Source organism: Malus sylvestris, chromosome 8, assembly GCF_916048215.2.
Source record: "Malus sylvestris chromosome 8, drMalSylv7.2, whole genome shotgun sequence".
NCBI lineage: Eukaryota > Viridiplantae > Streptophyta > Magnoliopsida > Rosales > Rosaceae > Malus > Malus sylvestris.
The window spans coordinates 12,127,620-12,143,065 of record NC_062267.1 but is presented as its reverse complement, the minus strand read 5'-3'; the positions used below and the strand labels follow the sequence as shown (position 1 = coordinate 12,143,065).

Genomic DNA, 15,446 nt, shown 5'->3' with positions numbered 1-15,446 from the left:
TGGGTCTGCAAATTATGGGAGCATTTGTTTATGAGCATCAACAGTGTTCTCATTATCCGTAGCGCTACAAGTTGGATTGACCACCCAATGGGAGTTACTGAGCCTAAAAATCTAAATACCAATATTCGAAGTTGGCTACTCTTGACCACAAGTACTGAGACTTGGGTACCAGCTGCACAAAATGCAGAAAACTATTTGGATAGCACTTGTCATTCTTTTGGGGAGTTGGTGGTCGGTGATGCACCAACGCCGATTGTTATCTTGTTCAATGCTGTCAAGATTAGTGTGCTCCAACTCTTTTCTTCCATCTCAGCGTATTTGGCAAATCTGCATGATTTCATTTTGGCAGGATATCAGTTACTGATCTGTGTTTTCTGGGTGAACACACTGAAGAAGTTTTGGAAGGACATGGTTCGTAGGGCTGGGTTCGGTTCTTATCGGTTCGGTTTTTTGCCAAAACCAAAACCAAACCGAAATTTCGGTTCGGCCCAAATTTTTTTCGGTTTTTTTCGGTTCGGTTTCGATTTTTTTCGGTTTTTTTTTTTTTTTTTTTTTCTCTTCCTCCAAAAAATGCAAAACAACCACAACATAAGATAGATCATTGATACATCATTGATTAAGAAGAAAAAGAAAACAAAACATATCCTGTTTGGCTTCTGCATAAACATGGGAAACACTTTTGCTTTTTCTAATTCGGTCTTTCCTTCCTCTCTTGTTGATGAGACGTCACGCAGGGATTGGTAGCAGTTTGACGTTAAATTTTTATGTTAGGCAACAACACCATATTTCGATTTCTCTTTCGTGAATCAACTTAATGTGCATCCATTTTAGATGATATAATTGAAATTTCCAGCAACTATAGTACATAGTTACTAGCGAAGAAAACAATGACACCTTAGTTCAAAGTATCTGGATCTACAAACTAAACATGCAACGAGAAAAAACTCTCACATACTTCCCTTAAAGGTTCATCTGCTGTACTGAAAAATTAACTAATGAACCATGTTAGAGCAAAAACGCAACAGTTTGTATTATTTATAACAAAACGTAAACAAGCCTTGTGACTTGAATAAGCTAAAGACAGTCCATGCCATGGCAAAATTTGACAGATTTAAGACAGCATTGCTAATGACTTCAACTCTTCTTCCTCACATCCTGTGTAGTACTAAAATCTTATACAAAACATCTGCAGAACCCATCTCCAGTGACTTAGATGGAACGAGTTCATAGTCATAATGCTGAAAGGTTGCTAAGGTGAAACTTAAGCAATTACAGCTCGCATAGAACCAGTCTCCCACGAGGCTCACGAGCAAGCAACAGACCCGTAGCGTCTGTAGACATGACTCCCTGACAAAACATGAACACAACATGCAAGCACTTGAACACAAAATAATCGACTTACAATTGACTCCATCAAAATTTGAAACCCCGATGTTTATCATTTTACCAAATTAAGACAAATGAGTACAACAAAAATGGAGGTAAAGTAGAGCTGCAAGCAAAACAAGCCGAGGGAAGGGACATATCGAAAAGACAAACACAACACAACACAACAAAAATTAAAGAAATCAATCACAAACCATTTACGATATAGACAAATGATCGCAATCAATTCAACAATCCCTACAAACCATTTAAGTACAACCGCAGACTGGAGCCAATATGATAGCGGGTCATATATGTTGACGGAACCAACGAAATTGAAAAAAAAAATCTGCAAAACGCATCATGGGGTGAGAGACTAACCTTGCAAATGAGGGAATTTGTGGTCGAGACTTGAGCCTTGAAACGGCGAGAGGAAGTCGTGGGTCGCAGGGGTGACAGATTCAGATTGAGAGTGAGACGGCGACGGCCAGTGAGAAGGATAAGAGAAAGGTCGCTGAGACGGGGATGGCGAGTGAGAGACAGGTCGCTGAGATGGTGAGAGAGATTTGGAATGACACCGTTCAAGAGAAAGGGAATAGGAATGGGTTTTCGGTTCTATTTGGTGTTTAGGGTTTCAGACAGAGTTCTTCAGAGACTGAAGAAGGATTGAATTGAAGGAAAGGAAGGCAGGCGCGATTGGACGAACGAACGACACCGTTCAAAAGAAAAACGACGTCGTTTTTCCTTACTTCGGTTCGGTTCGGTTCAGTTCGATTTTCGAACCCCAGAAACCGAACTGAACTGAACCAGTTTCGGTTCGGTCCGGTTTTACACTTTCGGTTCTGTTTTTTTTCGGTCTCGGTTCGGTATTCGGTTCGGTTTTTTTCGGTTTTCGGTTTTTTGAACCCACCCCTAATGGTTCGTGATTTAAAGACCATACAAAAGCTAATACTGCATATGAGTATGGTACTCAATTGGACAAAATGGCTGGCCTCTTTCCCAACTGCTGAATGCATCTTTCCCAGTTTGAGCGGCTTGAGGACAAGCTTTATTTTAAGGGGGCGGGATTGTTAGGATCCTTTGGGCCACCATAGGTTACTAGTACTTATTAGGCCCATTGCTAATGTTAAGCCCACTAAGACCACTAAACCCTAGCTATCCTTTTTGTGTATTTAAACTTCTATGTTCATCTAAATGGGGCATGAATGAAGATATGAATTTTCTTTGATTTCCTTTTCTATTTCTTGCATTACTTTTCTTGCAATTTCCCTTTTCTACCATGTCTGATCCTATCAGAATCTTACATCAAAATTTGATTAAAAAATAAAATGTTCATATCAAAATTCAAGCCCTCGTCGAGCCAAACATGTTTGTCTTGACTATCTCCATAAAACACCGCACAAGACATATCAAGATGTGAAAGGAAGCAACTCTTGCTGGAAAAACTCCGAATTCCGGTCAAACTCATCGGAACATTTTAGATTATTGTTTTGGGAGCTTTAACGAAAAGCACCCGGTACTGTTCACTTTAACGAAAAACCACATTTTTACACTAAAAAGTCAATCCTGGTACTATTCACTTTACCCTTTATTTTGTCATTATCATTAAAACTCAAAGTTTTCAAGCCCTTTTCATTAGTTTTCCTTATTGTTGGGAGTTTTTAATTCGTTTTGTGTAATATATGTTGATGCTTCAAGGTGATAGCGTCAAATTGAGATTGTGGCTGTAAAGTCTCAGGGAGAGTGTCGTAGTTCTGATTTAGTTGGGAACTTGTTTGTGTAAAACCTATTGGAATTCTAGAATATCCTCTAAATAGTGTTATGTTTAAGTTGTATTACTTAAAAGAAGATTCTCCTTTCCATACTATTATAAATTGACTCGTTTGGAATTGCTTTTAAAATAATTAAAAGCATTTTTGGTAAAATTGACTTTGGGTTCTAAAAACGCTTTAAGTGCTTTGTGGAAGAAGCAACAAATATATGTTTCTTGTAAGAAGCACTTAAAGTGCTTTTACAGGATTCATTTGAATTTTTATTAAGGATTTGTTTTAAAAACATTTTCTCTAAAAACGCTTTCAGTCATTTTAAAAGCACTTCTAAATAAGCTCAATATTAGACACAATGGATGAGGTAATATACACTAAATAATTTACGAAATCTCTCGCTGCTCCTTGCCGCACCTCTCTATCCCTCTCTATAATTCTTCACTTAAATCGACTTATATTAGATAAAAAAAGTTTGTGGCGCTTGCCACTTAGTACTACGCTAGTGACATTCTTATTTACTTGTAAATAAGAGATTTTAGGTTTGATTATCGTCAAAGACAAATTTGAACCACATTATTGCTAGTTCATTATGGAGCCAACCCACCCCCGGTGTTAATTACACTAACATCCATGAAGTTTTTTTTGTTTTCACAAAAACCCCTCACATTTGATAAATATCACTAATACCCATGATGGGAGCTTTTTCTTCTGGGATATAAGGCGGCCTACCGCCTGTTTTGATTCCTGAAGAAAATAGGCTCCCTCTTTCCCGGCTAGTCTTCTCGCGAGAAAGCTCATTTCTTTTTGGTTTCCTAGAAAAAAGGTTGTTTTTCTAGAGAAAGGCAACAGTATGGCAGTAGAAGCACACAAACCTTTGAACCCAAGACCAAGACACATCCTCAAACCCAAGACCAAGAGGTGTGATGCAGGAGCACTTCACCATCAAGGTAGGAATAGGGTTAGTGGGAACGTGGGTGGGTGAGGGGCGGGATAAGGATGGGAATGGGTGGGCGTGCGAGGAGGATGGGTGCAGGGAAGAGAATGGAAGGAGAAGGAGGGAGGGGGTCGGGAGAGGTGAAAGCCTAGAATTTTTTTTTAATTTTTTTTTTAATTTTACGTGAGCCCATATTAACACGTGGCGTTCAATTATTGTCCACGTAGACGTCATGTCATTAGTTAACGACTAAGTTAACAGTTTGATTAACGGACGTATGAAACAGTTTCAAAATTAACACTTTAAATATGACTTTGGAATGAAAAAAACTTTATGTACTAAATGTTGAAAACTATAAAACTTGAGGATAGTAAATTTGATATTTACCCAAAAATAAAAGTTTGGGGCGCTTAAAGAAAAAAAGGGAAATTTCGGGCCACCTTTCATCGGGGTCCAATGCGGCCGCCATTTGTTTGTGCCTCGGTTTCTTAGCAGTCTGGTTTTTGACCCGTTCCTACACACGAGAACTGTTTACAAACCTGAACCGTCCAGATATCATCCAACGGCCCAAAACAGACCACCCTTCCCATTTTAAAACCCACACCTCGGACGGACAGGTTCATTGCCACTCCACACCTCTGTAATTTCTTGCATACTTTTCTGATCTTTGAAATTTCCACACTCCTATTCCGATTCCAATGTCGACACCGGAATCCCAAAACCCCTCCGCCTCCGACCTAACAACCGATGACGCCTCCTCTGTAAGCAAAAGCGCTGCGAAAAAAGCCGCCAAAAAAGCCGTGAAAGAAGCCAAGAAAGAAACCCCGGCTGCGGCGGCCCCCTCTCTCGCCGTCGACGAGCAGGACCCGCTCGCCTCCAACTACGGCGAAGTACCGCTGGTCGAGCTCCAATCGAAGACGGCTGAGGACGTCAGCCACTGGACCGAGGTTGGACACTTGACCAACGCGTTGGAGAACCAGTCCGTGCTGATACGTGGCCGGGCGCAGACGATTCGCGCCGTCGGGAATAAGATGTCGTTTGTTGTCGTCAGAGAGAGGGGGTTTACGGTGCAGTGCGTGGTGACGGTGCAGCCTGACACCGTGAGCTGCCAGATGGTGAAGTACGTCGCCGGGTTGAGCAGAGAGTCGATTATCGATGTTGAAGGCGTCGTGTCTGTTCCTAGTGTCGAGATTAAAGGCACCACGCAGCAGGTTTTGAATTTAATTAAAACTTCAATTAGCTGAGTGATTACGTAGTGATTATAATCAAAATGTTGGGTTTAAGCAGGTGGAAGTTCAAGTAAGGAAATTGTATTGTGTGAGTAGGGCTGCTGTTTTACCAATTAACATTGAGGATGCTGCTAGGAGTGATGTCGAAATCGAAAAGGCTTTGCAGGTAGTAAGATTACAAGTTTTAATTTGAATTGGGTTGTTGAAGCTTTGTGAAGCATTTTGGGACTTTCTTTCTCATAGTATGTGTATATTCATGGGGTGGTATGATGGGTTTTTAGGCCGGAGAAACACTTGTTCGGGTTAATCAGGATACCCGCTTGAATAACCGAGTTCTTGACTTGCGAACACCGGCGAATCAGGGTATATTCCGCATTCAGAGTCAAGTTGGAAATGTGAGTAGTCTTTGTACCATTTGCAGTTGTTTCTCTTTGAAAAGTTGGAGGATTTTGAAGTAAGTTATTACTGCTATGTGTAATTGGTTGCGTTGTTCTGTAGATCTTCAGGCAGTTCTTGATATCTGAAGGCTTTTTTGAAATCCACTCGCCAAAGCTGATTGCTGGTTCAAGTGAAGGTGGTGCTGCTGTTTTTAAACTCAATTACAAGGGTCAAGAGGCCTGCCTTGCCCAGTCACCTCAGCTTCACAAGCAGATGGCTATATGTGGTGACTTCGGCCGTATTTTTGAGATTGGTCCTGTTTTTAGAGCTGAGGACTCCTTTACCCATAGGCATTTGTGTGAGTTTACTGGTCTTGATGTTGAAATGGAGATCAAGAGGCACTATTCTGAGGTAGAATTATAATTTTTAGGCATTTGTTTACCGTTATCCCCCATATGATGGTGGATGTTAATTCACGGAGCAATTATATGCTTGTTTGTTCAGGTGATGGACGTTGTTGGTCCATTGTTTGTTGCAATGTTTGACTCCTTGAACAAGAACTGTGCAAAAGAGCTTGAAGCTGTGGCGAGGCAGTATCCTTTCCAACCACTAATGGTCGCACTTCTGATTTATTTTTTGCTGTCTTTAGTATTTGGACTGTGATATGTTGAGTGTTGAATGGTCAATGAAGCATTGCCTAAGCAATGGATTTATTATCTATATGTTCTGAGTTATAGAAAAAAAAAATGTTGCCAACGATTTCAGTTTCATGTCCACACAGTTTTTGGATTCTGATTTTGTCATTTCTCAAATTTTCAGTACTTGCCAGAGACGCTACGTTTAACATTTGAAGAAGGTGTTCAGATGCTCAAGGTATTTCCACCCGTTCTTTTTTCGCCACTGAGTTGAGTAACAAATAGTAAATGCATGGTTGTAGACTTTGGCAGAGTTTTTTCTCGAATCACATGGTCTAGAGCCATTATTAGTGCTAAAAGTCTGGAAGCTGAAACATGCATGGCCTGCTTTCAATTGAAGATTTCTTCCATATATTCTAAGTTTGATGTTTTTTTATAGGAAGCTGGGGTTGAAGTGGATCCTTTTGGGGACTTAAACACTGAGACTGAGAGAAAATTGGGCCAACTAGTTCTGGAGAAGTAATTTATCTTGCTTGTTCTACCCAATTTTTAGTTTGTTCCCATTCTGTTTAAGTTCTGTTGTAATCATAAATGTTTGAACTGATTTTTACCTAATTATAGGTATGGCACCGAGTTCTACATACTGCACCGCTACCCTTTGGCTGTTAGGCCATTCTACACAATGCCTTGCCACGACAATCCCGCTTACAGTAATTCGTTTGACGTTTTTATTCGAGGTAAACCATCATTGTTTCTATCAGTATTACTGTTGCATTTATATCCTAAATCATTTTGCTAATTTGATTTTGGTTCCAAGCTCACAACTTCAGTGCTCGATAGATATGTTAGACATCATCTAGCTGTTAAATAGTTAATTTTTTATGCATATGGGTCAGCATAGTTAGAAATGTTACAAGTATACCAAGTGTCTTTTTATTCGTTGGTATGTTAGACGACACTTCCTGATGATGTATTGGATAGAAAATATATTATTCTCTTTATACTTGGGAACTCCAGTATACAGTGAACGGTTTTGGAGTGATGTGAATCTAAATATATATTCTCCATCCTTTAGGCGAGGAGATTATTTCTGGAGCACAGCGTGTACACGTTCCAGAGTTATTGACTGAGCGTGCACAGGCACTGGGAATTGACGTGAAGACGATATCAACATATATTGATTCTTTCAGGTATCCTTTCCTTCTGCTCCCTGTGTTATTGTTATTATTTATTCAAAATGTTGTAAGTTAGAAGCTCTTCACAAATCGGCTTCTGAGTTTTGACCTAACCATGCGATACTAGCCGACTTCCCTCGATTACACTGCTTAATGAACCTTATGATGCTTCTTGCAGATACGGTGCACCTCCACATGGTGGATTCGGAGTAGGGCTGGAGCGTGTTGTCATGCTTTTTTGCGGTTTGAATAACATCCGCAAAACTTCTCTTTTCCCTCGCGATCCACTTAGGCTCGCCCCTTAGAGGTGCCACTTTTCATTAACATTATCGGAGAATTTTGTTTTTATCAGTTTTACGAAGCCATCTGTTCTTACAACTGATGGCATAGACATACACATACATGCCATGGTCAAAATCTCTATTTTTGTTGTCTGCTCGAGTCGTTTTAGTAATGTTCGTCTGATTCAGAGTTGAACGAATAGATTATTTGATATACCTTCTAGTTTCCATATGAAAAGTAACACCATCTTCCGAATCGTTTGTCTCTGCTACGATGCGAGAAATTTTTTGCTTTACGATATTTGAACTCAGAACCTATTCCAAACTAAGGCGAAATGGTAGAAACCAACTCCGCTGGACTTCACGGATAGATGGCCTTTCAAGAAATGTGGAAGACACCATGCGCATCCCTCATCACAAATTTAAACCAGAGGAAGCCTTGGTACTGAATTTACCTTCTCTGTTCTCTCGATCTCTTTATCTTCATCGACACTCCTCTCCCCTCTCTCTCTCTCTCTCTCTCTCTCTCTCTCTCTCTCTCTCTGTAAGCCTTTCTCCGCTGGGCTCACTCCTATTCCTCACTCGATACCCTTTCTCTCCCATGGCCAGGCCACCACAACCACAAAAATGGACGAAACCCACATTTTGGAGATGATAGTGTTATTCACACACCTATTTTTACCTCACACGCACCATTGTTAATTTTTTTGCTATTGATCTCTTCTATTCAATCGATCCAACGGCCGAAAATTGAGAGAAATGTGTGAGAAATAAAAATAGGTGTGTAGATAGCACTATCCTTTGACAATTGTTCTTGCTTCCAATCTTTGTAGCTCTTATTTTTTGTTTTTTTTAAGAAGAGTACAATGTCTTTGTTCATAAAAAAAAATTCTTTTAATAAAAAGGTCGTACCCAGTGCACAAGGCTCCCGCTTTACGCAGGGTCTGGGAGAGGTGAATGTCGGCTAGCCTTACCCCCATTAATAAAAAAAAATTCTTTTAATAATGCAAAAAATTGCACTTTTATTTATTTATTAAATGGGGAACATGCGTCTCAATGAGAGTCCTATTTTAGGATTCCACCACCAGCTTTGAGGACTTGAAAGAAATATTCAAGTCTCTAAAGAAATATCGTTTAAGTTGCCCAATGCTTTGAGAAAATGGGTGTGCATAATGATTTGCAGGGTCTCAAATGTTAACTAACTTGCATTGCAAGCAAACTATTTTTTCAAATGCAAATGCTAACGATCAAGAGGAACTGAACAAAACTTGTGGATTAAACCAGTGAAGAAGAAAGCAGAAAAAGAAAAATCACAAGAAAAAGAAAGTACTTAAAGGGTATCTGATGCATTTCTAAATAAAAACAATGGTTGCTTTCATGTTCTATCCATTTACCACACAAAACCACTAACCGTGTACCCTTTAAGTTTAATCTTTTCCGTTCCTACATTTTCTTTTTCATCTCCTCATTTACTGAAGAAAATTTAAGCAACCAAAAGGGAAGCCAAACCCATGATCACCACTCCGGCGCCAAAAGCCATCTCAGCACGTGAAGCAGCAGACGGTGAAGGTGCAGAGCTTGATGATCCGGTTGGTCCATCACTAGATGGTGAGGATGAAGGTGTAGCATCACCAGAAACCGGTGGGGATGAAACCTCATCCGACGGCGAGGGTGCCTTTGATGACTTGGGTGATTGGCTTGGGGCACTGTCATCAGAGGGACTGGGAGCATCAGAGGATGATTTGCTTGATGGAGAAGAAGCTGGTGATGCGGAGGACTTTGGCGAGCCGGCAGGGCTAGAGGCAGCAGAAATGTCGGGAATTTCAATCGCATTTGAGATTTGAAGAACTGAAATGTTGTAGGGCTGGGAGACAACGGCTTTCACGAGCTTGGCGTTGAGCTTGCCGCCCTTGACAGCTGACCCGAAAGCAATTTCTCCATCGCTCTTACCGACAATGATGAACCCTTGCTGGTCCTTGGCCTGGCCAGAGGACTGGAGCATTGTGGTTAGGGTTGATTCCTTGCTGGAACCAGCCAAACCGGTCAGTTTCTTCTGGTCGAAGTAATCCAAAACAACGTGTGCGCTGAGGATTTTCTTGATCACATCTTGGGATTTTCCGGAGATGCTTGACATGCCCCCATTGTCCACTGCCAACACTGTGATGGTGCTGCGCTTGTTGATCTCGTCGCCGAGCTTGGTCTCCTTGAGGTAGTTGGTGAAGCTGCTCAGTTCCGACTGCTTCTCGAGAAGCTTGACGATGTCAAAGGCAGAGGCCGAAGAGAAGACAAGGAAGAGGGCAAGGCAGAGGATAACAGAGGCTTTGGTGTTCTCCATCTTTATTTTTTTATCTTGCTTTGCCTTATTTCTTGCTTTGAAAGCAGTGCTTTATTTATCTTCCAAAGCTTTGGTTTCTCAAGTGGGGATTTGGGGGAGTTATATACAGATTGATTTGCTATAATTACACACAGAATTTGGATGTTGGTGGATCCTAGAGGCTGGGAGCGAATTTCTCTTCACCACTCAAGAAAAAACTACAATATCGTCAATAAACAATTACGTGGAAAGAAGAAAGAAAAAGTACCAAACGATCACGTGGAAATCACGTGCATAACTAACGTCATTCATTTAATCTTAAAAAAGAACTAGTTAACATTTTTCAAAAACGAAGAAGAGAGAAATAGAAACAAAAATCAATGATAGAAAAAAAAAAAAACATGCACAAGGATCACGTGCGAATCACGTGCAGATGAAATGATATTAGTCTGAGATAAAAAAGAACGAGTCAACTTTTTCAAAAATACACGTATTTGTTTCTAAAGACGCTTCAGTTGATATGGAAGGGTCGTAAATGCGGCACATGTAGCATTTAGCTTACAATACATTCAAAAATAAACATGTAATTTAAGAAAGTGTTTTAAGTTTTTATTTGGGGTTTGAGAGTTGAGGCAACAGAGAGGACACAATAGAGCCTCCAAATTTGGATTTTCAGTTGTTCATGGTGTCTTCTCCAACCACAATCCCTCTAGCATACATATCTTGCCTACAAAAAAAAAAAAAAAAAACCCCTCAGAAGGTTCGTTACCGCCATCAAACAGCCTTCATAATTTTCAAATCGAAAACCATGACAACTCACGGAGCCTCTCACCTCCTCCTCCCCGTCTTCGCTCTATCCCTCGTGTTCTTCAGCTCCGCTATCTCTGAAGCCTTGGACCTCCCAGCAGGTCTCCCTGAAGGGTTGAAAGAATTCGGCGCGCTCAAAGACGAAGTTCTTAAATCCAACATCATTAATCAAATCGATGGATCAGCAGGGAAAGCGGCAAATGCACCAAAGAGTGGTGATGCTCCGGCCCCCGGTGGTCAAGGCAAGTTGGACAAAATGATTAAGGAATTGGGGGTGCCAGCGCCCGTGGCAGATGCAGCGAAGAATGGAGATGCTTCGGCACTAAACAACATATTCAAGTCTGCTCCAGGGCCTGGTGGTGTTGCTGCTGGGGCCGCTGATGCCTTGACGAAAATGTTCAAGCGCGGTCCAGCCCCTGATGCTGCTGGGCATAAGCCAGCACCCCCACCTCGTGAGGGTTCTGGTTCAACTCAGCTGGCTTCAAGCTTCCTCTGCGTTGGGATGCTTGGGTTCATCTCATTCTTCGTGGCTTTGTAAAGAACACAATTAGTACTATAACACAAAGAGAAACGGAGAAAAAGGAAGTATGGGGATCGCTATCAATCACTAACGGAAGCAGGAGGGAGACAGAATGCTTTGCCATGATTTGTTGAAAATTTTATTACTTCTAAAACGATAATACTTTATTTACCTGTTAACAATTTTGTTGAGATGATGAATGGATCTGAAGCTTTTTTCAATAATGCACAATGAATGGAGCATAAAATCACAAAAGACTGGAAATTAGAAATCGATAAATTGTGATGTCAACGAAGTTCTACTCACTTTCATTCACGCATTAACAAAATGAACACGATATCATCAGTAACCTACATTCTCTTATATGCAAAGGCTAATCATACGAGCCTTTTCAACATATATCCAGATCGTTGGCCTCACCGGGTGCAACTTTACAGTTGTCAGACAAAAATATGAGCACGATCAAATGTAGATCAGTAGTAATCATCCTACCGTTAAAACGCCAAATAAACTTGGTTTACCCAAAAAGACAGTTACTCCAACTATCAAAAGCTCCTCTAGAATGCGATGTATCACATTGTTCACTTGATTTTTTCAACTATATCGTTAATGACTTCCTCCATGTTCAGCGCCTTCATTTTTGAAAATGGTCGTTTCATGTCCTGCAAAATAAAACACATAAATGACAACTCGGAAAATTTGATTACTTTTCAACAAGCCCATAACATTATAAAGAAGATCACCCTCTCTTCACCAAAATAAATTACTTAGAACATCATCGAAGATCATACAGAATATTGATATTTCCTTTTGCGAAAAGATAAGCATCCTGTTAAGATTCATCGTCAATATGGATTTAAACTATCTCCTAGCAATTATCATCAATCACTTTTAGCCTTTTTCAAACTGAAACTTACCTTTCTGGAAAAACAGTGAGCTATTTCGTTCTCCTATCCAATGACTTTCAAAATGGAAAAGGCTTATTGACTAAAAACATGCAAATTAAATCTTGCAAGAATAGAAGAATTTTGGTGTATGAATTACCAGAAGACTGAGGAATGTCTCGCCGCCTTCCTCCCGTATCTCTAAGCATCCTTTTCTTGGCTATTCACAAAAAAGAAGGAAATAGTCAGATCATTACTTATACCCATAATGCCTAAATCCGTAATCGTTTGAAAAACGGCTTGGATAAGAAACAGATTAGTCTTAAACAGGTACTTGCTATTTTCCTAACAGTAAAGGTTTTGCACGATTCTAATCTGACATTGTGAAGATTGGATAATAGTGTGAGTTATAGGATACAATGGTCGACAGACAGCTTAAGACCTAATACTTACTTTCAATATCCTGTAGGAGGACATCAAGTCTACAAAAAGTCAAAAATAAATAAGCATGAAACAATGTTTATCCCCTGATTCTTTATGGTTCAATTGATTCCTTGCATCCACTCAATTCGAATTCATAAAACTAATGTTTTTGGTCTTTCTACAAATTCAGCGTTATTGTAATATATCCAAATCCTTTCTTTTAAATCATTCCATCCACATAAGCTCGAATCCATGGAAAACATTAATATCCTTCATTAAGTATACCTTATCAGGGTTTAGTAGAACTTTGATGCCAGGAACACCTTTCTCCAAACCATTTTTGACCTGATCAGCTCTTACCTTGAATGACTTGCATTGCTTGCTAGAGAAAAGAACCAAATCAGTCAATAAGGATAATAAAAGAACTGCAAGTACACAAAGATCTTGCTATTGCAGGGGGAATGGGGAAGGAAAACGTACACAATAAAAACCAAGGACTAAACGCTTAAGAAACAATCATCATAATCTTACAAAAAAAAGAAGAAAAGTTGGCGGACTGCACAAGACTTTAACTAATGTGGGATTTGGGGAGAGCAAGACATACACAATAATAACACTGTTTCTAAACGAGGCTGTTTTTGCAATCAAAACCCACAACTACCAAGTCGCTTGGGCCACTCCATAACCATCAACACAGATTATCCTATTGCATAAATGATAAATCCAACAAATAGTTTTCATTTTCCAAATGGGAGCAAAGGTTCCGTAAACTTTTATCCAGCAACGAAACTACTCCAACAAAATAAAATGAAACAGCTGGATTGTGATACCACGACAATCCAACTCATAACTACTTTCACTTATTTCAGAATTGATAGAATCAAAAGCTCTCCCAAAGAATCTACAGACTCCTGCAACGATCGTACTGCTAAATCAACAACTGTGCGCAGTTTAATGACCAGGAGACCTTAATTTCATCCCCAGTTCATGCATCCTAGATACTAAGTTAAACAACATGTCCCTCGAATAGCTATTAAAACAGACAGTCAAAAGGCTTGCACACAGAGTAAATTAACAATTTTTCCACTAGACCCACCGCCCCATCTACAAATCCTCCTTAGCTTTTAGCTAAATTAATCCAATCCTTGTTCCTTTTTGAAAATTAGAAGTCTGTAGTACTCCCAACAAATTTCCTAGAGATTCCAAACCCTAGAACGAAGGAGAGGCGGGGGGGGGGGGGGGGGGGGGGGGGTTGGGAAATCCAATCGAGGTTACCCTAGTATGAATGCGTCAAAATTCTCAAAGCCAAAATCATAATCTGAAGAAAGTAAATAATAAATAGTAGAAAAAGAAGCACAATATACGAAATAACATTTTCGTGCGTATCCTAAAATTTTCTCGGCAACCAAACAGGACCAAAAAAAGATTGAGGGATAAAATTGCCTAACCAATGCTCAATCACAAAGGTCCTCTTGTCCGACTCGTCGTCGTCAGCCTCCGTACCTTCTCCGTCGTCCTCCACTTTCGCTTTCCCTTTCTCCTCCTTGTTCTCCGCCTCGGCCTCCACTTTCTCCTTCCCTTTCTTCTTCTTGTTCTCGTTCTCCGCGTCGGCCTCCGCCTTGCTCTCGCCGGAGTTGTCCTCCTCTTCCTTCACAGCTTCCGCTTCCGCTTCTTCCACCTCCACCTCTTCCTCCTTCGCCGGCTCTTTCTTCTTCTGAGCTCCCTTGGCCTTCTTCCTCGCCGGCGCCACGGCTCGTGGCTCAGCCGAGCTCCCACTCGGAGCCGGCCGAGCCATACTCCGAGTCACTCGCTGACCCGAGTCCTGAGCCACCAGCTGCTTTTCTTCTTGCTCAGTAGTCTTGCGTTTCCTCGGCGCCATTCCCACAAAACCCAGAAACCCTAGCACGCTAACGGAGCTCCGAGAGAGAGAGAGAGATGAGAGTTTTAGGCTCTCTCACTAGCAACGAAGTGAGAAAACTGACCGAGTGACTCCCTCTGGCTCCGGGTGGTGCCGTTTTGTACTTCCTGGCTCGCAGATATTTTTCCATTTTCCCGCGCTTTTACTGTTCGTGGATTTGAATAGACGGTGGGGATTGGTTTAGGGGTGCTGGATGAGTGTGGGCCGTCGATTGAAGAGCGAGTACGGAGTCGCAATGGGTGACTTCGAGATGGGAAATGACAAGGCCTTCGGCGGTCCAACCAAGTCCACACAATTTCTCCCCCTTTACGGACACGTTCATCAAGAAATTACTGTTTTATCTTATAATTTAAAGAATTGTTATTAGCATTTTAAAAATTTTATTTAGCATTCCAAATTTTCCACAATTAAAAAGAAAAATATATTTGTGAGGAGTGTAGAGTGAGATTTTTAGAATGCTACTAACAATTCTCAAAATTTATTGCATTTTAATCCTTTTATCCAAACACGTCATTTGTAAGACATCTTTCAAAAAGTTATTATGATCCTTTGACATTTGGTCCTTGGCAGTGGTTTGAAGTTTGTCTTTTTCAATAAGTAGGTGATCATCGATCATTAATGTAAACTGAACCAACAATGCATATAACGATCGATTGAAGGACTATTACATTTAAAAGTGATAGAATTCTATTATGATTCGTTTATTCATTTGTAATTTTTTTTTAACAAGAAATAATAGCAATTTTCTATTAATAATGATAACAATAACAATTACAAAGATTGTCAGATGGGTACAATCTCCAATGACCAAATATTT

At 40.4% G+C, this 15,446-nt stretch overlaps 3 protein-coding genes across 3 annotated transcripts; 1 reads left to right on the top strand and 2 right to left on the bottom strand.

Moving 5' to 3' along the window:
* Nucleotides 1–4,668: 4,668 nt before the first annotated feature.
* LOC126630948 (aspartate--tRNA ligase 2, cytoplasmic-like) lies at nt 4,669–8,019 on the top strand. Its single transcript, XM_050301111.1, has 10 exons — nt 4,669–5,276; nt 5,353–5,460; nt 5,576–5,689; nt 5,793–6,083; nt 6,177–6,287; nt 6,492–6,545; nt 6,747–6,826; nt 6,929–7,044; nt 7,383–7,497; nt 7,661–8,019. The coding sequence occupies exons 1-10, from the start codon at nt 4,764–4,766 to the stop codon at nt 7,785–7,787; spliced, it is 1,629 nt and encodes a 542-aa protein (XP_050157068.1). The 5' UTR covers nt 4,669–4,763; the 3' UTR covers nt 7,788–8,019.
* A 1,002-nt stretch (nt 8,020–9,021) lies between these two features.
* On the bottom strand, nt 9,022–10,213 carry LOC126630964 (fasciclin-like arabinogalactan protein 3). Its single transcript, XM_050301130.1, has one exon. The coding sequence runs from the start codon at nt 10,096–10,098 to the stop codon at nt 9,247–9,249; it is 852 nt and encodes a 283-aa protein (XP_050157087.1). The 5' UTR covers nt 10,099–10,213; the 3' UTR covers nt 9,022–9,246.
* Nucleotides 10,214–11,683: 1,470 nt separating this feature from the next.
* Nucleotides 11,684–14,716, bottom strand: LOC126630965 (uncharacterized). Its single transcript, XM_050301131.1, has 4 exons — nt 14,160–14,716; nt 12,997–13,093; nt 12,449–12,508; nt 11,684–12,066 (listed from the first exon to the last, which is right to left on the bottom strand). Exons 1-4 carry the CDS (start codon nt 14,588–14,590, stop codon nt 11,986–11,988), a joined length of 669 nt encoding a protein of 222 aa, XP_050157088.1. The 5' UTR covers nt 14,591–14,716; the 3' UTR covers nt 11,684–11,985.
* Nucleotides 14,717–15,446: the final 730 nt, after the last annotated feature.

What these genes read in the sequence shown, in the direction of transcription:
- LOC126630948 (XM_050301111.1), top strand. Translation starts at nt 4,764, where the DNA reads ATGTCGACACCGGAATCCCAAAACCCCTCCGCCTCCGACCTAACAACC. An exon ending in TTCAGAGTCAAGTTGGAAAT is followed by an intron (nt 5,690 to 5,792) that starts GTGAGTAGTCTT and finishes GTTGTTCTGTAG; the next exon opens with ATCTTCAGGCAGTTCTTGAT. An exon ending in GTTTGACGTTTTTATTCGAG is followed by an intron (nt 7,045 to 7,382) that starts GTAAACCATCAT and finishes TCCATCCTTTAG; the next exon opens with GCGAGGAGATTATTTCTGGA.
- LOC126630964 (XM_050301130.1), bottom strand. Translation starts at nt 10,098, where the DNA reads ATGGAGAACACCAAAGCCTCTGTTATCCTCTGCCTTGCCCTCTTCCTT.
- LOC126630965 (XM_050301131.1), bottom strand. Translation starts at nt 14,590, where the DNA reads ATGGCGCCGAGGAAACGCAAGACTACTGAGCAAGAAGAAAAGCAGCTG. An exon ending in ACCTTTGTGATTGAGCATTG is followed by an intron (nt 13,094 to 14,159) that starts GTTAGGCAATTT and finishes TCTTTTCTCTAG; the next exon opens with CAAGCAATGCAAGTCATTCA. An exon ending in TTCTACTAAACCCTGATAAG is followed by an intron (nt 12,509 to 12,996) that starts GTATACTTAATG and finishes TTTTGTGAATAG; the next exon opens with CCAAGAAAAGGATGCTTAGA.